This window comes from Aphelocoma coerulescens, chromosome 4, assembly GCF_041296385.1.
Source record: "Aphelocoma coerulescens isolate FSJ_1873_10779 chromosome 4, UR_Acoe_1.0, whole genome shotgun sequence".
Taxonomy (NCBI): domain Eukaryota; kingdom Metazoa; phylum Chordata; class Aves; order Passeriformes; family Corvidae; genus Aphelocoma; species Aphelocoma coerulescens.
In genome coordinates, this window is record NC_091017.1 from 56769697 (window position 1) to 56795784 (window position 26088).

General features: G+C 37.1%; 1 protein-coding gene across 1 annotated transcript in view; it reads right to left on the reverse strand.

Moving 5' to 3' along the window:
• The window catches only part of NWD2 (NACHT and WD repeat domain containing 2), a 53792-nt gene that overhangs the window by 24959 nt on the left and 2745 nt on the right, over window positions 1–26088 (reverse strand). The window contains exons 2-3 of the mRNA XM_069012191.1: window positions 7770–7858; window positions 2880–2996 (exon numbers count right to left, since the gene is read on the reverse strand). Of these exons, the coding sequence (XP_068868292.1) occupies window positions 2880–2996; window positions 7770–7858 (206 nt within the window). The remainder of the gene's footprint in view (window positions 1–2879; window positions 2997–7769; window positions 7859–26088) is intronic.

A 26088-nucleotide genomic window follows, 5' to 3' on the forward strand; every position in this document is an offset into this window, starting at 1 on the left:
GGTCCTGGCTTGCCCCGGCAGGTCCCGGGGCGGGGGAAGGGCAGCTCCTTCGAGCAGGCAGCAACAGGTAACTGGTTATGGATACCATTAACAGGTTCTAATTAAGAACAAGCTGCCAGTAATTTGAGAGAGCTAATGTAAATTACAATTGCTGTTCAGAGGAGGTAGAGAATGTTTTTACTGTTCTTTGGTTCAGAGGTTTTCAATGATAGGTGGAGATAACCTCTAAGGTTTGTACAATCCCAAGCATTAATTGAGTGAACCTTTACAGGTAACAGACTCACATTTAATTTCCATTTCTCTTTTTCATTTTACGATCTTTCAGGACACAGTCATGTAAGGACAGCAGTTCAGGCAGAGACTGTGTGGTGGTATGCAGGTGAAAGAGCACCTATGTGTTATGACTTGCAGGATGTATGTAAATGTAAAGGTTCCAGTGATACAGTGAATGCATTTTTTTCTTTGGTATTGATGTGCAATATAGAGTTTAAGCGGTTAACAATTATAAATATACTGGATTTCAATCTTCCCAAGTAGATTTCAAAGACAAGATTTCTGCATAAAATTTGTATGAAAAGTATTTTCCCCTCATAAATGAGTCTTCATAAATTATTCTGTAGATCAAAAATAGCATGGTACGTATTTACCTACAGTAAAAGCTTTGAGTATTTAAATGACTTAAATGATAGTATAATAGGCACTGATTTTATACAGCAGAAAAAAAACCCAAACAAAAACCCCAACCTAACCAAAACCCAAACAACTTCCCTCTCCCTTAACTGAATCAAGTGTTAATAGAGGTCAGGCAGCAGATAAGAGAAGAACTGCACATTCCCAAAGTCAGTGTTTACAGGAAATTAGTTCCGCATTTTTTTCAGAACTGTCTCCTCCTTGTGCTTATGAATATGTGCTAATTTGGATTTTGTTGTTTCATATTTGGAGAAAAGTTTGGGACTTCCAGCTTATTCACTGCACTAATTTAAGGACCAAATTTCATTTTCTCTCCATCCAATATCACAATGCAGGCACAAAGTGCCATAAAGAAACACTTTTTAAAATCAATCCATATCAAGTAGCTACTTCTGAATAGTTCCATTTAATCCCAGATCTGTGTCTTAATTCAAAGTGGTAATTGATAAATACAAAAGAAACCCCAACCCACCAGCTGAAAAGAAGCGGCACATTTTATAGAACTTCCTCAAGAAATGGCAAGTTGCCCAAAGCCTGCAGTGCCAAAGTCAATTTTTCATTATGTTACTATAAATTAAAACTAATTATGCTTGTTGGAGTAGAATCATCTTCAATTTTTGTTGTAAATGAAATAAGCCCCATCTCACTATGGTACAGCAGAGCAAAGAACAAATGTGCATAAACAGATTTCTGTGGTTTTGCCAGTCTAGTCATTGGGAGAGCTACTACTTTGGCCCATCCTTGGAAAACCTGAAATAAATATTGAAATCATTGGCTCATTGCAACCTCTTCACTAACTGTTTTGTTCTGTTTAAAAATTCTGATTTGGCTTGATTTCCTTAGTAACAGTATCAGGCAGGCAGTTCTTAAAAGCTTCAAGATTCTGAGCTGCTAAAATATGCAGCAATAGTACATGACAAGGTTTCTTTCACTATCAGAGATTTTACAACATTGATGTCTAAGGACACTGGGTGTTGCTACATGAAAGACTCCATGCCTTTCTGTTCCAGCTCTGGTTTTTTCATCAAAGGGAAGATAGAAAGTAGAAAAATAAACCCACAAAACTAAATATAGTCACACAAGATGAAAGCTACCCAAACTCTCTAGAGATCTGGGCCAGTGTGTGCTTGTGAAAAACGGTGTCATGACAGCATCAAACCCAGCCCAGACTCTGTACTCCAAACGCTGGGTTCTTATGGTCAAGTCTCTGTTCTCCAGGGCTCTGAAGCTAAGTAACAAAGTGAGGAAAACAGGTGAATGAGTAAGAGCCAGAGGGATTGTTGTAAGGGTGTGACAGAAGTACAGAATGACACATACTACAGGTTGCTCTTTGTCTAATCTTTGGCATGGAGAGATGTTATCTCCAGCTTCCACAGCAGCCAGCATTTTGCATCCCTTCCATCCCACCGGATTCTGTGGTTTCAGTTCACTAAATCTTTAACATTCTTCCCTTAAGAAAATAATCAAGGACTTAAGTTTTTTCTCTGTCTTATTATGACAAGTCTAAGAATTAGACTTGACTTAGTTAGTGATGTTTAGGTACAAAGGAGAAAAACTTTGTACTTTTTATAAATTATTTTCTTGGCAAATATAGAAAAGAAAATTTGGGGTAGTGAAGGCATGGTCTTAAGACTGTTTTGCATTGAAGCCTAGCAAGTGACCATGGAGAGAACAATCAGTTGTATTTCAGTATATCACAGACTCAGAGCCTCCTCAGGTTGTCACTCAACTCCAGTCTTTTCATTCTCTAATACCTGGCATCCTAAATTGTCCTGGGTTTATGACACGAAACAGCAAATGCTGGTCAGACCAGAGAGTTCTTCTTTGCTGCTGTTTTTTTGTAAGTCTTTCTAGGACAGCTGAAAATGCATGTGTGAGAAGTGCCAAGAATTAATTAACTGTGGCCTCCTTAAACAAGTTGTCAATAATTCTGTTGTGATAGTAGTACAATCATACCCATCTTGTTACGAGGACTGATCATAAAAGATCCTTCTTTCCTCTCCACTAATACTGAGTAATCACTGTTAGTCTACGGAGCCACATAGGGAAATATTTGCATAGCAAATGCACAGCAATGAACATAAAATATGTTAGAAAGAAGAAACCACGCATTTGTTACTGAATCGTGCACGTTAGGATAGATAACATTATATTTTTCTTATAAAGTAAAACATTATTTTTATACCCACAACAAAACATGGACCTGCAGAACTTTTCAAGCAATCTTCCAGCAGCTTCATACGAGTCTTTTGCAGCTCAGGACTGTCCCATTCATCTGCTTCAACTCCCCAGTATAAGTCTATGACCTGGAAAACAGCATGCAACATAGTTACTTACCATATGCCCTTTCTACCAATCAAATTAAAAATTAGCTTTGCCAACATCCTGTGCACTAAGCTTTGCTTTTCAGTGTGGTAGAAAGCAATGAGGTCTACATCCAGTCCTTACACAGACTGGCAGGGTTTCCTCATATAAATGAGAATTCCAGCCTCTTACTTTCCCTCCCAGATAGTCCCCTCCTGGGACAATCTCTCATTTCATAGTCATAGGGAGATTAGCATGACAAGCTCTTGATTTGATGTAGTCTTTTATTTGCTACTAAATTGCTTATAGGAATAGGTAAGAATAATGACAAAAGCATTGAAAAAATCCTGTTTCCATGAAAATTAATGGGAATCTCACTGTGGATCACAGTCAAGACCATGGTTTGACACCCTGTGTGACTAGTATCCACAGGATATAAACTCATCCTGTGCACACAGCTCAAAAGAAAGAATAGGAATGGTTCTCCATTATCATACTTCCTTTGTTAGCTGCTCTTTGTACTTTGGAAGCAGAGATTGTACAGATATGCAGTGGCAGAGAGCTTGCTGTCCAGCCTTTCATATGTAGCTACAGACTCAGTTTTGTGACCCTAATTAGTTGCAAACAAACTCCTGGAAGAAACCATTCATGTTAAACCTATATGAAAAATTAAATGATTGAGTGTGATTTCACCACACATTTTAACTAAAAGGCCCAATTCTTACTGTGGGAAATCGAGTTTAAAAAGATAGAGATCATATGCCTGAATTACTTTTGGAACAAAACTCATGGTACAAGCTACTGCCCTCTCCTTTAAGTTACTACTGATTCTTAACATCTTGTATGTAACTTTAACAAAAAGAAGTTCAAATGGACAGTTAAAAAAACCAATCAAAATTGTATTATTACATGAATATATTACAAAATTGTTTATTGTAATGTTGTTTGTACTGTGGAAGCACTCTGCAAGAAACAGAATCATAAAATTAGCTGTTGTCTAAACAGATTATAAAATGAGCTTGAAGACTTAATATAAGAATTAATAATGAGTTGATGTAAAACTAAACTTCAGCAGTTTAGAGCTGGTTAATCTTCTTGGAAAATTTCTCATACCAATACCAAGGCTTAAGACCAAATCCTAGAGCTATTTATGCCTTGTGCGATTTCAATACCAACAGTCTCATTGATTATTTCTGCCTTAAAAGTTTGGGATTCAAACAAAGCAAAATTTTGCTGAAACCTGCATTTTCTGCTGTTCAAAACTGCGTTTCAAATAGCCTCCCCATCTCCCTCACTTGCACTGATTTCTTTGTTGTCCTTTCTCTTTTAGTCTCAGGAAAATATTTGTTCCCTTCTTCCTCTCTACTTTCTATTATTTATTAATACAACTTTTTTATTGAACTTCACATTGTATTAATCTGTCTGATTACTTGCATGATGTATGACAAAGCTTAAATATTCTCATTATAAAATCCTTCAGATACAGATCTTAGCATACAGTAAGAAATATTTCAATTACTTGTTGAATTAATTTATTGTGCTGCTCAGGTTCTTCAGAAACATGAAAGCAATTTTTATTTTAATTAACTGTTCAGAAATCACATTAATTCTGTAAATGTGAAGAGGAAACCCCCCAGATAATTGTAGGGGCTCAGTGGCTGTTTGTTATTTTATGGGGTAACAGTTTTGGTGCATAGTATCTTAACACGTTACAATTTTGTACTGCAAGAGTAAATATTTTACCCATCAAACCTCTGAGGACACCAAGAATTTCAAAATAAGGTCTCATCAGTTGCTCATTATGCTAACTAAAATAAATAGGATTTACAAAATTAAGAAATGGAACAAGGAGACAGCTATATCTGATTTTGAAGCATGTTTTTACTTATACTTGGAAAAATGTGTGACAAACACCCACTCAAACTTTAAGTAAACCTTCCAAGGTCGTATGACAACTAGTGCCTTCTGCAAGAGCTCCTTACACGCAGTGGGCTGTCACTGGTCTAGTTCAGTTCCACACTAGTCACATAAAAAGAGACTTTTCATTCATAATTCAGTGCTTCCTTTTGCTTACTTCAGCTTTTGTCCTACCAATCTTACAGTTTCACAGATTTTTCTTAGAGATAGAATTATTTTATTTTTATCACTTCCAAGAGCTTAAGGAAAGAACTAAAAATTTCATTCATGCAAAATTCCACTTTCTTTTTAGCGTATATATCCTGTTGAAAATGATTTTAAATGGTTCGTTGTTCTGAAGAAGAAAAGCGTATGCTGCTAATTAATTATGTTTAGTTATCTTCCAAAATTTTCAATTACAACTACTTTCTTTAACCTCTCCATCCTCCCTGGTAAAAGTACTGTATTTCAGGTCAAAACCACCCTATGCTCTGAAAGTCTTTTCCCCAGCTTACTTGCTTTCAGTCTTTGTCAATACATGTCTTTTTCTGAAATATTTTCTGATACAATGAAAAAGAAATCCATCAAGCAAAGACATTCATAGTGTGATTGAATATAGTCAGTTCTGCTTCCCCTCATATGGTGATTATGTTCAGTAACAGCTCCCACCAAACTGATGACACCTGACAGATCTCATGCTTTGCAACAACTGAAACGATTTTGAGTGCAGCCAGGTGACTCAGTGAAAGTTGGAGTAATGCATGGACTCAAATGCATTTCATTTGGGTCATGATTTATTAGGTAGAGGGTGTCCTGAATAGTACATTTGTAGTAGTCACATGCAAAGTAGTTCTTGTTTGGTCAGTAGAAGATTACACATCAGGATGAAAAGTTATGTGTTCTGCTCTGTACACAGAAATATAAATTTATCCCTGTATCTGAAAAGTACATAATACTTTATTCACACCACTGCACTAAAAACTGTAGTCTTGATTTGGCCTACTAACCTAAGAAATTTAGTGTATGGAATAGAAAAAAAAAATGTTTTGCTAAAGTCTACCGCAGAGTGTCTTTCAAAAGACTACTTTTCCTTGATTATTTTTGTACATTTTCCTACTTTGCTTCCACAGAAATGTGATAGCTTTCTAGCAGTTTTCTGAACTGTGTCAGTAGAGCTGTCTCTCAGACCTCTATCACTTGAAGATGCTCCTGGTGTTGAAACTATATAATAAAATAATTTGCTTCCATGAATATCAACTAGAGTACACTTAATTATTCCTTCCCTGGAGACTGCATTACAATCTGTTTGAAAAAAGAAATGTTTCCTCTCACAAAGAATTCAGTGGATTATGATCTACTTGGAAGAGACACTTCCCTCACCAAGATGTCTCCTCAAAGATTACAGAAATAAGGGATTGATATTTTCCATGAATATCACATGGTAGTAATAAAAGAAAAATATTATTTAAATCTCTTTTCCTATTCCTTTCATGTATCACTGCAGCTGGGACTTCCCAGCCAGCTGATGAGCTAGGACCTTCAGATGAAATTCTTTCATAGCCATAATCAAAAATCACTGGAATTTACCACCATGCAGATTCAGCAACTCCACTGTGACTCAGGGAATTAAAACCAAATATCCTAATTTAAGAACTTGTTATTTTGATTAAAAACCAGCTGCATGTGCATCAAGAATAATACACTGGGAGGAACAGGATGTTGCATAAAAGGCATTAGCTGTTTCCAACTAAGCTACACTCTGGAGAGATGAGTTTTCGGGGTCAATAAGTATGTGAGGAAAGCTTGTGGATGCAGAGCCAGAATTTTTGGAAAACTGAACAACATTTTTACAACATCACAAGCTGTATTTGTTTCTCTTAGCAGAGAAACGGTCTCTTCCAGGCCTGCTGACATGTAAGGGACTGTGAATTAGGATATACCTGACTTAAAGTACCAGTGACTTTACAGTGATGCCAAACACGTTTTAAATCAAATACAACTGTCTTTACTACCAGTTGGCTCTTGCCAAAGATGTGCATGGGTCTATGTCTCTCATAAGACAAAGGAAAACATGAACTTACTGAAGCAATAGGAATGCTACAGTTGACGTTAAAGGAAGCAAATTCCATAGCATAGAATCACAATAAATATGTTCCATGTTCAATTCATTCTGGTAATCAGTTTTGGTATTCACCTGGTTAAATTACTTTCCACATTACAGTGGAACTTAAGTATGGTTTCAAGAAGCACAACACAGTATATTAGATGTAACATTATTTCTTCTTATGTACTTTGAATATCTAAAATAGAGGTGGTGTTTTTTCATCCATTCAGAATCTACCTCAAATCTGCTTGTAAAATAATTTAAGTACATCAAAGGCTAAGAGAGCTAGGCCTGTTTAGCCTGGAGAAGACACAAATGAGAAGGGATTTTATCCAAGCATACAAATAACCTAAAGGTGCATGTCAGGAGGAAGGAGCCAGGCTCTTCTTGGTGGTGCCAAGCAATAGGACAAGAGGCAATGGGCAGAAACTGATGCACAGCAAGTTACACCTAAATATGAGGAACTTCTTTACTGTGAGGGTGACAGTGCACTGGAAAAAATTGGCCAGAGAGGGTGTGGAGTCCTCTCTGGAGATATTTGAAACCCATTTGGATGCAATCCTGTGCAACCTGCTCCAGGTGAACCTGCTTTAGCAGGGAATGGACTAGATGACCTCCAGTGGTTCCTTCAAACCCCAACAATTCTGCGTGTGATTCTGTGAAACAAAGTTTTTGTAATTTTCTATTTTGCCAATGATATTTAAAAATGTTATCTGTTCTAAAAAGAGTTAATATCAAGATAAAGTAATGCAAGATTCAACACAATGAAACCTACCTGAAATTCCAAGCCATAGTTTTCTCTGCAGAATTCTCTCAGCTTAGGATACACATGTTCTCTTAGGGCCCTCCTTTCTGCTATTGTATCTGCATTGTGGAAAAAGATGCTATTAATATTTATATAAACCCTTCTTTTAGTCAGGGATACAGATTTTTCACTAAAAATGAGCCCTTAACACACACAGAGCACTAATGAAAATCAAGTGCTGGGATCTAGTCCCCAAATTGTATGTTGTACAAACACATGGAAGTGTTTGCATGTGTAACAATACATGTAAAATCACGTAAATGTGTTGGTATGTGGCAAAATTATGCTTCATACGCATCTTAATGTTGCAGCATATTACAATTCACTGCAGCTGAATTCATTTTGTAATTCACCAGTCAGAATTTCTGTATTATTTTGACTTCCATTTAGTTTCCAAAAAGCTGAATTTTACAAATAAGAAACACCATGGAACAAAGAGATATACCAAAGATGAAAGAGATCTCAATACTTAGAAATAAATCAACAACATGAACTAATAACATTGTCTCAAATGCTATCACTTTATTCACCATCTAATAGTATCCTAAAAGCATTATTTATCATTAATAGCATTATTTATCTTTTGCCCAGGTGGTTCCTCCTATAATACTAAATGCTCAGTGCTGATATCATGTTATTCTTACCATGCAAAATGACGTTTTGATAATGAAGTACAACATGGCAATGAAACCAAAATTATTATTAAGTTCAGTATGTCCAAGTTAATCTGAACACATTCATATAAAACATACCACTTGCACATATGGTCAAATATGCAGTAAATTCGGTTAGTAGTGAAATCTTTTGTAGATAATAAATTCTATTTCACAAGACTATGATATGTGATGGATTTTGCTATATTGTAACTGAGTTGAGACCACACAGAGGTAGCACTGTTGCTAAGTTATTTTCAAAAATAGAACATAACTGTTGTAAACCACTAGCTCTGAGTGCCATATGATGAAAAATGAAGTGTTAACTTATGAATGGTGGAGAACATCTAGTGCAGGGTACACATTATTTGTGTAACTTCACTGAAACAAAAATAGATTGCAACTGATCTGACATTTCCCATATTGTTGCAAATAAGAGAAATATATGCAAATCAAACAATGCTTTAGAGCCACAATCAGAGCCACAGCTGATTTATCTGAGTCAGATGTCTTTTCATAGAATCATAGTCACAGATTTATAATGTTTTTATTTAAAAAATTCTAGGAAAGTGTGAAATCTGTAATTTAACTTATTACACCAAACTAATAATATCCTTCTTACTATTTAAGTATATATTTGGAATATTACACAAAAGTGTAGTATAATTACCACTTATTTTCATGAAGAGAAAGCAATCCAGAAACATCCAGAGAATTATTTCTCATGAAATAAAAAAGGTAAAAAAGGTAAAAAAGGTAAAAAAGTCCACACCAAAAGGCTCAAAAGTACAGTCAGGTTTAATCCAATTTATCTGAATTACCACAATTTTTCCTTCACAAACTTTTGATGTGGAAAAAAGTCAGAGACATAGTAGCTTTCAGAAAACATCCTAAGTCCAATAATGTAATAGTATGTATTTATGCTTTAATGTTTTAAAACATACTAACTATGCTTACATGTTCTGTCAATGGTCCAAGAAGCATTAAAGTCCTTGCTTCATCACAAGCTTTCCATTTGACTGTCCACACACCACGCAAGGTGAGACCTTAAATCTAAAGTGCAGAGTTTTTATATATCCAGTTTGAACACTGACAATAAGAGACCCTGCTCTGGGCACATTTGGAGGAGTGCAGCCTCACTTTCTCTCGTGCAGTTATTACGCTCCTCTCCCTGACACTAAAGAGGCTGCACCAAGACTGCTATGCCCAGCTCTGGAAACCCCAAATCAGGAGGAGAGGGAGGAAACTGGAGAGGCTACTGAGATAGAGGCCAAAAGCATGTGGCCTACACAGAGAGATAGAGGGACCTGGGCATGTTTAGTCCAGCAAAGAGTGTAAGAGGGACCCAACTGCAGCCTACAATTACTTCTAAGGCATTTACAAAGATGATGGAGACAAGCTCTTTGTGCCAGAGAGTACAACAAAGACAACGATAACATATTACAGCTTGGAAGTTCAGGTTGGACACCAGAAGAAGCTCCACTGTCCTTGGAACACTTCAAGACTCAACCAGACAAGTTCATGGTTGACCAAGTTTCTGCTGACAGCACTTCAGGAGGGAGGTTAGCCCAAGTGACCTGACCTGAGCACCCCTTGCAACCTGCAGTGATCCTGTCTCTCAGGACAACTTGCAGGTTTGGCTTAGTTATCCAGGCTGCTTGTACACTACCTGGGAGGACAATTGCTCCTGGCTGGGCTAGTGGGAGCAAAGCTGTAGAGTAAAATAGCTGGTGCCAAGGACCCAATGCCCATGCCGTATGTTTTTCAGGGCATTTTACTTTAGATTGAGCTCAACCCTCACAAACATTTGGAATGCATTTGGTGAGCACCTGGAGTTATCTTCCAGTTTTTCATTCAAAAGGAATCCAATTCATGCACACTAAGACCCCAGTATGATGTGAGTCAAAATGTATTAGATAGTGATGATTGAAAGATTTACTTCACTTGCAGATCTGGATGAATATAGACACATCCTACAAATATTTAGGAATTGAGTGAAAAAACCTACACTCTCAGCTCAGAGCTGCCACTGTCAGTACATAAAAGGGATGGATGAGTTTCTCCCTCCTCAGGATCCACAGTCATTAATTTTCTCTCATGCTTTAGTGTTTAAGTCATCCTTTTCTTGCAGAATGTAGTACACAGCTAACAAGGCTAATTAGTCAGAGGGTGCCATGGTGCCAACACAGCAATATTATTTTGGCTCCAAAGCAATGGTGTTGCTGTACCTTGTGATAAAAGCTAACTGCATAGTTTGCTTTATTTGAAACGCTTCATTTTTTAACTTCACAGTAACTGAGACCCTTAGATCAGTCAGTCATAGAAGACTATTCTATTTTCTTTGCCTTAACACAGGTTAATTTTGGCATGGAAGTTTATGAAAATGCAGAGCATCATATCTTCATGATCAAGTAGAATAAATTCTGTTGAAAACCAACTTACTGCTCAATTACTGAGACAAAACAAAATGATACTTGCCTTTTTAAATGAAAATCAATCATGACTACAGCTTGGTTATTAAGGAAGCAACAATACACAGTTATTGTTTGCAGTTAATTAAGCGTGACAGCAGAGAGAGCACTCTTACGAGGGATCTAAAGAAGTCTAAGTTGCAGGAACAACAACAACAAAAGGAAGTATTGGAAAAAAGCGGAATTTAAGAGTAAACATGATTATATGACAAATGGGAAATATTTTGTCTGAGGTTTACAAGAGATAAAACAGTTCTGCTACTTTGTGTTTATGCCCATAGGATTTATACCGCAGAACCCCGCTGGCTCTAGTTTTAGAACATGGTGCTGTTCCCTGCAGCGTAACATGTGTAGTCTTGTTCAGAAAATGAAACAACACACTGCAGGAGTAGTTCTACATTTGTAATATCTTAAAAATGAAATAGATAAAACATTTCTTCAACTAGAACTGTGGTCTGGATAAGACACTCAGCATACCTATTCTGTATTTTTATTCCTACCTCCATATCTAATGGAATGTGTTTATCTAATTGGAATTTGAGTCTGGTGCTTATATTAATTAAAGAATTCCTGTAAATGAAATAAGTTTTGAAAATTTAAGGAAACAGAAGTGTATATAGTTAAAATGAGCTATGGTAATTAGTATGGATGGCAGATAAGCTGGTTTAATTAAATATAATCTAACTTGATTTAAAGTGACAGCAAATCTGTGAAGCTGGCAGTTCCTAACAACAAAAATGTCACACAGGCAAATTCCGCCTTCCAGGCTGCTGCTGCAGATGAACGGATTAACTAAATTACATTCTTTTAGCAGACAAAATGAGACAGTAGTTGTGAGATGAGCTTTCTACACCTCTTGATGTTAATTCTGAAACACAGAAATACAAATAATAGTTCACAATAAACTGGGAATAAAACTAAATCTCATAAAACATAAAAGAAAACCCCCCCCAACCCTAAACTTTTCTCCACTATTTAAATGAACCCAAACCCCAAGTCTTGCACAAGACAGTGACTTGCTGAGTGCACATCTCCCATACAAGAGCCATCTCTTGCAGATGGCTGCCTCCTAAGCCATTCCACAACCACACTGCCCTGCCCACCCCCGCACTTGGAACTGACTGAGAATGTGCAGCCTCCTTCTCCTCATGCTCCCCAGGGTAATCCTGAGGACTGAACTGAATTAGTCACATATCCATCTACATCCTTTCTCCTGTCCAATAAACACAACTGTTTGTGTGCAGTGTGATTTCTGAAGGCTTGTAGCTCAGTCAAACCACTGCCAGTTTTCATTAGAATATGCCAAGGTGCTGCTTCTTAGTGTGAACTATTCCCATGCCAAAGTCTGACCTTCAAACACAAGCTGTTCTGCTATTAAAGTCACTTATTTTATTTTAATAGAGCAAGTACATTTTTCATTGTTGTGTTAGTAAACAGATGATGTGTATTTACAAAGAGTTGCCAAACACTGATCTCTGGGATAAATATAAGTCACGGAACACAGCCCTGTCGAAGAAAATTTCAAAATGTCGATGCAAGTGAACAGGAAGAGTTAACATGTCAGCCTGATGGAAATTGCCCACTCCCAAGCAGCAGTTCTTCTGTCCTAAGACCAAACAGTTTATCTCCTTGCTGGTGGTGTACTGGTCTGAGTACAGTGATGTGAACGGCTGTTTTCATGTGTATGGGCAGCAGTCACACAATGACTCTACTCAGTCAAGGCTCAATGCAGCTGAACAAGGAGATTGCTCAGCCCCATTCGCCTATCCTGTGTTGCAAAGGAGGCGCCAGTGCGGGGACAGTGAGCCCTCAACCACTATCAAAGGAGCAGCACATTCAAGTTGACAATCTGTTAATGGAAAAGTAACCTGTGAGTAACCATATCCATGCATGATGCAAGCTAAGGCCCTCAAGCAGAGGAAAATCCTAAGCATGGAGTGTGTTTGCCCTACCACTTTTTGACTGACAGAGGAACGTTGCAATACCCAGCTTGAGGGAGCCAGCAGGAAAATTGCTGACTGACATAACAAGTTGAGGCAGGCAGCTGAACCTGGAAGAACCCAGGCAGAAAAAGAAGAAAAAAAAAAAAAAGAAAAAGCTGCTCTTGCAGCTGTTTAAGGCACCACAGAAATGACTGTCATATGGGGTCACAGAGCTGTCTACAGGTTTCATCTCCACGCAGTCACCCAAGAAAGAGCAGCTCCTTGTATGTGTGGAAGATACAATTTCTTTATCATCCCCTGCACTCTTGGTGTTCTCGTGCTTTGCAGTGGTCAGGAGAGACACTTGCTGGAGGTCTTCACCTCACGGCTTTCAGCCCACCTCTCTGCTGCCATAGTCTCCTGCACATTTCACACCATTGCATGTATTAACATGATGTTGGACTCTATGGAAGCCCTGGATAAGCAGTGAACTTCTGATCTAGTCCTGAATGCATGTTCACTAAGATATCCAGCTGTTTGCTTTCTCTTAAGTTTTTAAGTGCTTAGATTTGATAGAAGGGTATGACAGATTGTTGACACAGGATTTTTTAATGCATTGCAATACTAAAAAAAATGTGGGTATTTTATAACCATTGTCTAGTAGCTGCAGTGAGAATTTCAGCACTTTAATTATCTAAGGTTAAAAATTACTCAGCAGCAGTGCCAAGTAAGAAGTGGCTGTCAAGCCTCTTAATGCTAGTATGTTCTTGACCCATTTGACTGTTCAACTGAATTATTCCTTTTAAACTACCCTTTTTACTGATAAGGCACAACAGCATTGTGTATTACCCATGCTACTAGAAACTTCGAATACCAGAAGGTAACATGTTCCTAAATATTATGGAAAACTTGTCTCTGAAAATAATACCATAATAATAAGTAATTTGCATTTCTATAGTGCCTTTCATCTCAGAATCAGAGCATTTTTCAAGCAATAATTGAGCTTGAATCATGTAGCAGTTAAGAGAGGTAGAAAAAAAACTTGAGTTCCCTAGTACCCTTGCCATCCTAGAAAATGAACTCCATGGACACTTGTCATTTTTTCCCTTGGAGTTTCTGTGGGGAGAGATCATTAGAATAGGCATCCAAAGCTTCCCAAGATTAGGTAGACTGGGAATGGGAACAGGCTGGTCTGGATCAATTCTCCCAGTGTCCCTTCCCCAAACAACAATGCCAACCTTCAGATCTCTACTGGGTCTCTGGAAGGCAAATGAGAAATTGGACAGACTGAAGACCATTCATTAATTCAACTAAACCCCACAACTAACTAACCATCCAAATAAATTTTGATTAGGAAAACACTGCAACATTACTGTGATGTAACACAGCTGCATGTCCTCACTCCATCTGGTGGTTGGAGCTCTCTCACGAGACGTGCACAAAGTCTACGTGACTCAACCTTCTCAGTTTTTAAAAAAACATAAATACAAGATTGGACTAAGCATTTCAGCCCAAAGGAATGTCTGCTTGTCATGAAAGTCAGAATAAATATTGAAAAATAACATTAAGATGGTAAGTAATTCTGAAATGTGTCTCTCAAGTGGGAAGAAATGACAGGATGTGACTACAAATTTGTGATCTACACCAGAACACTTAAACAAACAAATGACCTAACTAGGCAGGATTCATAATGTAGGGCATAATAATAAGCCTAAAACTTATAGTTGCAGCAATTACCTCTTCTTTTTTAGCCCCAAATCAAACAATACCTGATTTAAAAAGAGGCATAGTTTTCTCTGAAATGTTCCATGTTGTCAGTTCAGTAAGATGTCAAATGTAAAAAAACACATATACAGTGAGTAAACATATGCAACATGTATTTTTTAAAATTATGTTTTAAAAATTATAATGGCCAGACTTCTCAGTGTCATTTTATAGAATGCCCTGCATTGTGACTGCTAATATGCTTAACCAGTGCCACCTATTGGCTTAACAGTAACATCCAAACAATTAAAAACAAAAAGAGTTGACTAATAAAATCAGAGGAGTCAAGAACCATGTTAAAATACAGAATTTAGGGGAAACATCAATATTAAACTGATATAACAGATGGGAAAAGTGGTTCCTATATCCAAACATCAAGATTCAAATTTTCATTATTCACATGATTGTCTTCCCAGAAACAAATACTGGTTTCTGACAGTTCTACTCTGCGTGCAGCACGCTTACATGAAACAAATTTTGGAATCAGATCCAAAAATTGGTGAAGTTAATGGAAAGATCTGCTAATCTCAGAAGATTTTAAATGAAGTTCTATCATTTGGCACGTATCGAAAGCCTGTATCTTTTGATACCTTACTGACTTCCACAGTCTACATGAAATCTCTCAATCCATAAATAAATCAACCAGTAAATAAACAGTACATACTCTTTTGCCAGTCTAGTGGTGATGGTATGGATGAGGACTCTGAAGGAGAATTTTATCTCATATCGTGTCCTGATTAACTAACCTCACATTACCCCTTGGGAACACAGCACCCTTATATGTAGATGTTCTTAAACAAAACAAGAAAATCTAGGTTGACCTGGAATCCTTTCCCAAGCCTGCAAATGCTCCTAGACTGCTCCTTGGGTACATAGGTGTCCTTGTGTCCCTTGACTGTGATTTGTGGCAACCATGGAAACGCAAACGCATCTGCATGCAAATGCCAACAAACAGCAGGAGCTTCAGCGACACCGCAGGTTGAAGGCAGAATCTCTAGAGGGGGAGAGCCTTTTGCACTCTGCAAACTGCACAAGTGGAAGAATTAAAAAATGTCTAATTCTTTCATTTAATAAAGCAAGCAAGTTAGGAAAAGCTCCAGAAAACATGACAATTTGCAAACCATTATTGTCATACAATTAAATGATGTGACAGGAGAAACTGAAGACACAGCACATTTAGAAACACCTAAATTAAGTCTGAAAATTCTCTCTGCAGAACACCAAAGGTTATTAAAATAAGCATTGGAAAACAACAAGGCCTGTTAGGACAAGAATTTGCTACTATAATCAAAATTAATGTGAAAGAAAAACTTCTTGTGAAATCTAAAGGAGGAGTTCCGAATGAGTTGTGGAAAAATGAGTAACGGAGAACAGAAGTAAGGGCCAGTGCAGTAACAAAGTTATGGGCAAAAATCCCACTGATTCATTGAGAGGTGCCAACTCACACTTCAAAAAATTATGGAATTTCCCAGAGAGCCCAAAAAAGGCTTACAACACTGGAAAATGCTTTTAACCATTAAGTTGTGTGTACCGCAGTAGCTTTGCTACTTCTTTTTCTCACATCACTAAACCAAAGAGAAAACCATCAGGGTGTGTTACTAAGGCACTTAAGGTAATGAGGCTGTGGCAGTCAATAAAGCAAAAGGATGTCACATTCTTCCTCTTCGTCCATGTTCTTGAAGAGAATGAAGTAGTATCTTGTAGGCTTTGAGAAAGCATAAAGCAGATCAGAGTCCTAACAAACCACAAGAAAGCCAGTCTCATAAAAGCATACACTTATTTCACAGTACAGTCTGTTACAGGACCATTAAATACACCTCATTCTGAAAAAATTCCAGTAAACACTCCTATGTAACTTTGCATCTGGCAGTACTGCAAAACAATGGAAGAGCTCTGCAAGCACTGTTGGCTCCTGAGTAAAGTTGCTCTTCCCTTATCTAAATTTTCTACTTTAGGGGCACAAGTCACAGAGTTCCAATCCAGCTTGCATTCTTCGTTAAGTTTGGTGCAATACAGCCCCAGTTTGGGTCATTACAAAACTGGTGAACTTGGCTGGGTCGACTGGAAAAGCATGACTGATAAATGCAGCCTACTGTATGGGCTTCAAGTGAGAGATGTGAAGACTTTTATGCCAGAAGATGAAAAAGTCTCGAACCTGACACTTTTGGGTGTGCAGAAGCACCCACACAAGAATAAGAATTGCTGGTTGCTACCAGTGCAGTAAGCTTGCATGAAAATATAGTAGGAGTTTTCTTTGCAACAGATTTTTTTCTCGATGCTAAATGGAGAGGTTTAAATAACATCACTGATCATCACTGATCACAGAATAGCTCATGGCTGCTGTAGAAACTGTTACCAAAGATGAAGAAATGAAATGACAACCCCAGCAAAGGAGACCAGCTGCAAGAGGGCATTAAGCCCAGAACAATGGGACTCCATGAGGGAGGGATGCCAGAAACTCAACTACAGCCTGCCTGAAGAAGAGAATCTCAACTGATTTCTTTAAAGGACTACTTCACATACTGACAGACAATTTCAGCCTTGGTATTAACACCCACTTACAGGACCTGTGGTACAAGAGTTTTAAAAGTAAGAATTCCAGGTAGGGTCTGCACTGAAACTCATTGAACATGGCCAAATAATTTACAAAGCTGGCTTGTTTTGATGGATTATGTAATGTCTGAGAGGCAAACAGTGATTGACATGTAAAGGAAGAGCGATTTATCAGATCTTGTTCTCCTTACCCTCCCAATTCTAATGATTCATCTAAGCATTATTTTTAGTGAAGATTATATAATCCAGTTGAAAAGGCCATTTTTAATAAATTCTATAATGTACCTGTTTTTATTGGTCAAATATTTTTCTGATGCCTTGATTTTCCTAGCTATTGCTTTCTTGCTCTAGGTTTTACTAATTTCTTCTGCTTACTAACCACATTATGTAAAGGTAACAGTAAATTTGCATTTTAACAATCTTGAGGAGTTCGCAATTGAAAAAGGCCAACACATGTTTTAGTCACTTCATTTGAGAAGCAGATGATGTAGTTGAAACAAGTAAGTTTAATTTCTCACAAACACCTTATACAAGTATGATACAGAAAATAATATTTAAAGAAAACTTCCAGAACTGGCATACCAACTTAATTAATTGGTGACTGAACTACAGAATATTTCTCAGATTAGCAATTTCAAATTACTTTATCCATCCTCCCCAACTCTTCACTCTTATTTTTCCAATAATATACCCAGTGAGTTATAATTACCTTTAAAGGAGGAAAAAGACCTTTTATGATGCTATGCTCTCAATGGCAGTGTAGAATCTAGCTGAAAGGGTGGACTTGACTTTATTTCCATTTCTTGCACTGCCAGACACTATCAGTCTTTCTCAGTGCTTACAAAGGTATTTGTGCCTTGGCCACAGAATAGAGAAAAAATAATCTTTTATCTGCCACACGTACACATGGGTAAAGACAACTGAATCTGGAACTGGAGATTTTGTTTGAAACTATTTTGAATTTACATAATGACTGTGAGGAGCTGACTGTGGCATTAAGATTGGAACAATATACCAGCAATGGAATTGCCTAATAGAATTATATAATATTATACATGGTTGATTATAGAAAGTGTAAAAAAGAACATTTTTAATTAAAACAGGCGGGGTATAAAGAGATTATTTGCATTTAAATCTCTGTTTTCTAAAAAAAGAGAGGAATAAATGATGAACTGTGTCTTCTCCATGTCTTCTGTTCTCTTTTGAAAAGCATTCTTAACTCATTGACTGACATTAAACAAATCAGACCAACAAATCACCATGTAAATAAGAAAAATCCTGTAAATGAGTCTCCTCCTCCCATTCATAAATAAACCACCAAAGCAAAAGCTGTAACATGAGCCATAACATTAGAGACATTTCATAAATGCCTCATTTCCAGAAAAGCTTCACCTGAAACAAGCAGACCTCTGCAGGACATAATGCATCCATGGTAAAATCATCCTTATGGGACTTTATTTATTTATATTATCTGTCTTTTGTACAGATGCTCAGATTGAGTTCCTGACATGGTAAAAGGATGAGGAGGCAGAAACTGGATTTGAGAAATTTGTGAATAATTACATACAGCAGTTACTGAAAGCTACTGAAACTCATTCTAAACAAGGAAATTTTCAAGAAATTTTTTACTTTTGGTCATTTTATTGACTAATGAGCTTATTTTGTGTCTGTATGTTGCTTGTAAGCATGACCATAGTGCTATGGAAGACATACCACAGCAGTGTGCTGCACAGTCTGCTTTCCCCTGTATTTTCTTAACTGGTTTGGAGACTGCTCATGAAGAGTGAGATAATCTATCTGGAATGGCACAGGTATATTTGCTCCTGCTTCAGGCAGGAGGACACATCTAAAGTCCCTTGCAGCCTGTAGTCTGTTATTTGCACAACATAAAATGACAAATGAAATAGCTGTCTAAGGTCCCTTGGACCTCTGTAACACGCACACATACCTGCTTTAGATGGCACGTCATGGAACTCAATGGCACTAACTTTGCTCACCACAGATAGCTTAATTTTTTATAATCCTATGTTGGACATGACTTGCATTTCAAAGAAAATCATGATCCAAATTTTGCTAGTGTTTCGATATACCAAATTAGGGATCACACAAACAGAAATGCTTCAGTAACTTGTTTCAAGAACACTGTGTAATTCTTCATCACTTTAAAATGTAACAGAATACATATATAGGTAAAACAAGACCATTCTCAAATAATAATGGGATTCTGTAATTTTCCTAGTATCTTCTAGCAACCACTCCTAAAAAGATCAACACTTACTGCTCACTGATATCTGAGCTATCAAAAATATTATAGGGTGAAAAATAGAAATTTTCTTCAGAACTTACTACTTTGTCTTGCCAGAACAGTACAGGCTATGAATGTAGCCCCCAGGACTATTATCAAGGAAGAAAATATTTTTCTTTTGATCTCCTTTTCTAGAATTTGTGTGGCCTTTATTAAACAGCAGTAGGTACGGAAAAATAAAAATATTAACTCCTTAATTTCAAGAAAATCACTTATAAAGTGGTCATACATTATTTATGTTAATTATGACAGTAAAGCAAGATCCTCCAGATGTGTCATGTTGGCATAGTTAGGGATGGAAAATTCTTGATAATAAAATACCCCTTAGATTAGAGTCCTGCATAACACACTGGACTCCTTTGGATCAGATCTCATATCTTAGGCTCCTTTGATTGTTGAACCCTGTTATTTCCTTATTTATTTCCTAGTATGGCTCCATTTTAATACCTCTACAGGAACAAGGACATTCAGATACCTAGGTCTTCACAATTAACCTCTTTCTATACACAAATAGACAAAAATGGATCATTACAATGATGGTTTTGGATAAAGTTACTCTTTTAGGGAGATCTGCTTTTAGGTATCCTTTCTCCACAGATATTCTCACTTCTGTTTTTTGAGATCTCTTCTTTGGCTGAATACGCATGGTCTTGTTCATAAAAAATTCCCAATAAAATTAGCAGGACTAGGCATTTTACTGGGCAATAATCTATCTCAAGATTTGGAAAGACTGTTACAAGCACCAAGAATATTGACTAATTAGTAAAGCAACTAGACAAATTCATGGAAGCAAAGGGCCTCACAGGTTATTAAGCACAAAGACATAACCTTCATCATTTTGTCCCTGTTGTGATTCATTATTCTTTCATCATACATCTGAAATTGCCAGGGTCAGAGAGGAGTATTGGGCTCCTTTGCTCTAACTCACTAAGCCTGATCTTACTGCATCTGCTTCTCGTTTATCTTGTATGTAACAGCTGATTTGCATAACTCTGTAAGTATGGATAACTCATCTAAAGGTATTTAACACACATGGTTACTCACTGGTTCTCAATCATTTAAAAGTAATCTTAATCTGATACTTTTAACCTAACTAAAACTCTGAAACTAAAGCTGTCCAGATAAGTCTCTAAGTCATTAATTCTCTTTTCATCTTAATGTTTTGTAGAGCATTACTAGTTAGAGACTAAATAAGAATTTCACAAATAACATTGCTATGTATCATACTATAATAATCTCAACACCTGTTTCAGTTTGGAGATTTATAAAGCCTAGATGAGACTGTAAAGATACTCAATTGCTAATAGGGTGAAATGGGCTCTATTAATACATTTTTTCAAGGGTTTAATCATACCACAGAGGAGTGTTACTAAGACTGCAGCTCTTCCACCCCAGGAAATGCTAAGAGCAGGCTGAACAAGAGTATCTGACAGTTTGAAATTTGACCTGCTTAGCTATTTGATCAATCTCAAGGATTGATACATACAACAGCATGACTCTGGATTAAGATCAGCGTGGAAGTCCTGCCATTTGCTAGTCTTCCCAGTTTCTGGCAGGAAGTGTATTTTGAATACTCTGATAAATCTAGTCTCTAAAGGTGACTTTTTACTCTAGATCCAGATTCTGCACAAGAATGACTGTAGCTGTTCTGTCCAGCACAGTGCCCTGTCTCCAACAGTGGGCAATAACAGGTGGTGATAGAGGAAGTTTAAGACAAGGCCAAAGACAGAGGGAGCCATTTAATTATGATGGTGAAGAGGTGGCTTACAAGACCTGCATTTGGTACATGTCCTCCTTGCCCAGCACAGCAGCATGCACATGGTACTCTGCACTGACTCGGGCCTTCTTACTACTTACTTTGCTACACTGCTTGCTTTCAGCTACCTGTGATTTAGCTCTACTCCCCTTTTGACTACAGATTCTGTAAGTAAAAACTTCTTTCTGATACAAACCCTGTATTAATAAGAGTAGTGTCAAGCCAATGGAGTTATTTTGGAGAAGCACTGACATAATCATGATTAAATTGTGTTCTCTATCTATTATTATCCTTCTTTAATTAAAATTCCAGTAAAGGGATAAAGCAGTTGTCTTGAACAGCACTGCCTATAATAAAACCTGCCAGATTTCTTTGTATTCCATACACATGATGATTTATGGTATTATATTTATATCTACCACCCTCAATATATTAAAACCTTAAATTACTGTAGGTAGATATTACTAACGTATTATTACTGCAGCCTGAAAGGATATCTCATCACAAAATACTCTTTCAGATGCTAAATTCAAAGAAATTTCAAAGACTTGTTTTAGATGAAAATAATTACCACTTGGGCACTGCCCTCATATCTTGAATTAGAAGATTAGTAACTCCTTGAAGTTTTGCTTATGTGATATACATTTTAAAAGTCTCCAAACAAAACTCAAAGTCTAATGTAGTATTTTCTCTTGTGTGTTCACAAACCTGAGGACACATGCCCACACAGTCATGTAGGTAAGTTTCTTAAGAGGAATTATTTTTCTGCATAAGCTTAGAGATAGGATGCCAAGTTAGGTAGTTATGTACCTTTTGTACTACACTGCTCTTATGTGATTACACAAATCCCACCACAGAATACACGTGGCCTCCTTGAAACACAGCCTTGGAAATCCTCTTCAGCTTGCTGCGCAGCAGACTGTTGCTCAGCTGAGAGGTCTTCCCACTGCCCTTGAGCAGGCAGAAAACAAACACCCCTCTCTTGATGAGGGAAGGCACTGGGATGCTGCCTGCTTGGTAATGCCTCTCATTTCAAAGGTCTCACACCTTGCTGAGGGAGCAATTCACAATAAGGACCCAATTCAATACCCCTGCTGTCCGTCATCTAATATATTATTTGAGATATTAATATCGCATGCAATTTGCACACTTGTTTCATTGTCCCTCACTGTACATAGAAACCATGTGAAGTGTCCAGAAGTTCCCCTTCATCACTGAAAGAAAGCCACTGCCCCCAGGAACGAGGCACAGCCTAGCATGCAAATACATCTGAAGAAATAAAGCAATGATTTGCCAAGTTAGAAAGAAAAAAAAAAAAGAAATTGTAGGTTCTGCTTTGTTTTAATATTATTTCTTCAACACTTTGAAAAGCAGTCATAGAACCCAATCTGCAGGTGCATACAACTCTGTTTACAAGTTTACTTGTGGATAAAATCTAAACTCCTCTGTAAAGCTTTTACAATAGCATTCAACAAAATCCAGGCAGTTCTTCATCATTGCTAGAAATACAACCTTGGGTGATACCCTTTGAACATATTCAGTTCTCATAGGAGACTGAGCACTACCAGCAAGTTTGAATACAGTCTATGACAGTGTGGCTTGAGTGTCACACATCCACTTATACCACTCTACACAGTTTATAATATTTTATATAATTTATGTATATGTGTGCATATGTGTCTACAGCCACCTATAAATACAGAAAAAATACAAAAAAATTTAATATTTTAAATATTAAAAAAGAATGGATAGGTGGTCAAAAATTTTAAGTAGATAGTGTAAATACCTAATCCATTTGAAGCTGGTAACTCCAGGTGCTGCTTAGCAGGAAGGCGACTGAGTTTCAGGTAATTTTGCATATTTCTACACATCAAGAAGAAACCACAAACCCAACAAATTACATTGCTTGCTCTTTTACTAAAAACACCCCACCCAATAGCTCTTGATCATAGTATTGTTGTCAAATGCACATCCTACCTTTTGAGTACATGAATACAAAATTTTGTGGAAAATTAAACAAAAGTTCTCAATGTTGCCATTTGCATATTTGGTATGTTTAGAGCAAATCCGTAGCCCAGTCCACAGGCTGCATAAGCAGATAACCCACACGAAGAACAGGAGGCCACAAAGAGCAATTCTTTTCATACAGACTATCAGATTATTATAGTTTTTGGAGTTTATCTGCGTGACAGAATAACAGGCTTGAGGATCTCCTTAGCAAAAAATCATCTTGTACTGGTTCTGCTTGAGATCTGCTAGGATACCCTACCTTGCAAAAAAAATTAAAGCCTACGTAAGACTTGGTCATACAGTCTCAAGGAGAGTCAGATCTTGCTTTTTGCTCAACCACAAAAACAATGGAGCTGTTCCATAGCACAAGAGAAAAGAGAAAATTACACACAGAAGAAGTACTAAAAATGGCAGGTTTCTTTCCAACTTAATAAATGCTTGGTATCTAACCTCTGGACTTCCGGAAATAAGACACATTTCAAAGCAAGGTTCACACCAAACCTGGGCACTTGAATGATTTTTCTCCCCCAAACTCTGAGATACTTAATCTCTAAAACTACTGAACTTCCCTTTTTTTTTTTTCCCCAAGTGGCACCTTGGTTTTTGACTCTTAAACACTACAGTGATGTGCGTCACACAAGACCATAAATAGGTACAAAATTAGGTAACCAGAACTAACACTTAGCACAAAAAAAGTCCTGGATTTATTTGTCTCCACATCTCCGCAACACCTCCTTTGCAATTTCATGCACTCGAACATCTGTGGTTTTCTTTAGCTAAGGAATAAATTCCACTCAGATTATATAAAATTGTCTTTATAAAAAGATCTTCATGTAACGTATCCAAGCAGGGACACCATATGGTATTTTGTGACTGGTCAGAATGGACCATCATTAAGCATTCTTCTGGCTTTTGAATAACTTTCCACTTTAACAATTATATTTTCCTTAAGGAAAACAATATTTCAGGTAAAAATAACAGACCTGGAACATGCTAAGAATGCAACATTATGCCTTTCTCTTATCACATATGGCAATAACTTTGTAATTAAAGCAATCATAATTCTTCATATGTTTTGAGTTACCTACCATCATGTTCCAAACTACAAAAGCACATGACTTTATTTTCTTTCACTTGTACATCCACATGGATAAAACCACATGTAATTCCTGCAAAGAAGCCTACAATAGGTCCAAATGAAAACATTGCTAAGACCTGTTTCTGCAGTCATTATTTAATCTTTCTCTAGTCAGCAAAACTAACTGCTGGTCAGAATTTTGCTTTATATATCACAAGAAAATATGTAAATTTGGCAATTGAACACTTGTACTTTACTAGAATTGAGTGTTTTTCAAATTAATACCATGTTCTGGATGATGCATATCAATGAAAATAAACTAAGGTGAAAAACTGAATAATAAATCAAGAAAACTCGAAGTCATTTAATAGCATAAGACAAGGAAATCTCACTCCGGCAATTCATGGGGAAGCCAGTGAAGTTCCAGCTTTACAGGTTAGTTTTATACTGTGCTTGTACAATGGAATCATTAAAGTGGTGGTAATATCAGTACTATCTTCTAATAGAATAAGATCTTTTCTTTTATATTTCTACATGTATACACAGGACTTCATAGTAAGATTGTTAATCATGTCAAAACTAGTAGTTGGTTTAATAGTTTTAAAAAATGGGTACTGGAGGCACAGAAACCATGAGGAATTAAACGGGGCTGTTAAAACAAAGCTTGTTCATGATCTCATCAAAGTTGTTTCTGTTTGTGTAACAGAAGGGTATTAATAGGCTAAAAATGGCTAAAAACTATTAACTGTCAAAATCCAGTAACAGCAATCCAGTGTTGGAACTTAGGAAGTATGCAAGGGTGTTGCACAGAGGAGAGTGTAGCATGTAGCTGAAATGGTGGCTGGGAAAGGTATAATCCATACCATGTGAAGTGCTAGGTGCAATCCTGTTTACACTTTGAGATAAGGCTGGCTAACACCACCTGTGTCAGGACACACGCAGATTCTATATAAAGGTATCATCCTGTCTGCAGTGGAACCACCTGTGTGTAGGATTTGGCTTTATACACATCCCTCATCAGTGCATTCATCTGTTTCTACTAGTTACTAAGGCATCTTCACAACTAAAACTCCAAGAGCTCAGAGTAAAAAATTATCCCTGTCTTAGCTAATCAAAGCAATAGCAAGACTTTAAGTCAAACTAGCAAAGGGCTGATTTCCCCACTTTGAGAAAAACCAACAGGATTTAAAATGTTCAGAGTTTCGACTGCTTGTTCCAATTCACTGGATTTCATTTTCAAGACAAATTCCTAACTCCAGTTCAGGCACTAGTTTCAACCAGAGCTCATAATATTTCCTTACATCACCACATAACTTCTTGAAACAGCAAACTTTGAAACTCAAATAATCTGTCTGAAGTAGTGACAAGAATCATTGGAATGTTCTGAACCTATATAGGGCTGATACCACAGTTCCATGTAATGGAACCATATGGGAGTTTACACCTGTTGTTTTTCACATGAACTGCATGTTAATGGCAGGCATCTGCACAGGCACTACTGAGTAGCAGAGAAAGTACACTTGCTGTTACAGTTCACAGATCTCTATATGGAACAGTTATTACAATCAGGCAAATGACTTACTTTTCTAATCACTTTGAAATATGAAAATATCCCGAGAAAACCAAAAACCAATAAAAATCTTCGACCTCTCTTAGCCAAAATGCATATTTAAATGCATATTTGAAATATTGCTGATTGCTTATATCTACTGAAATGTGAAAACAGATTTATTTGTATTCAAATAATAAAGCAACTTCCACGTTTCTAAAGATCCAG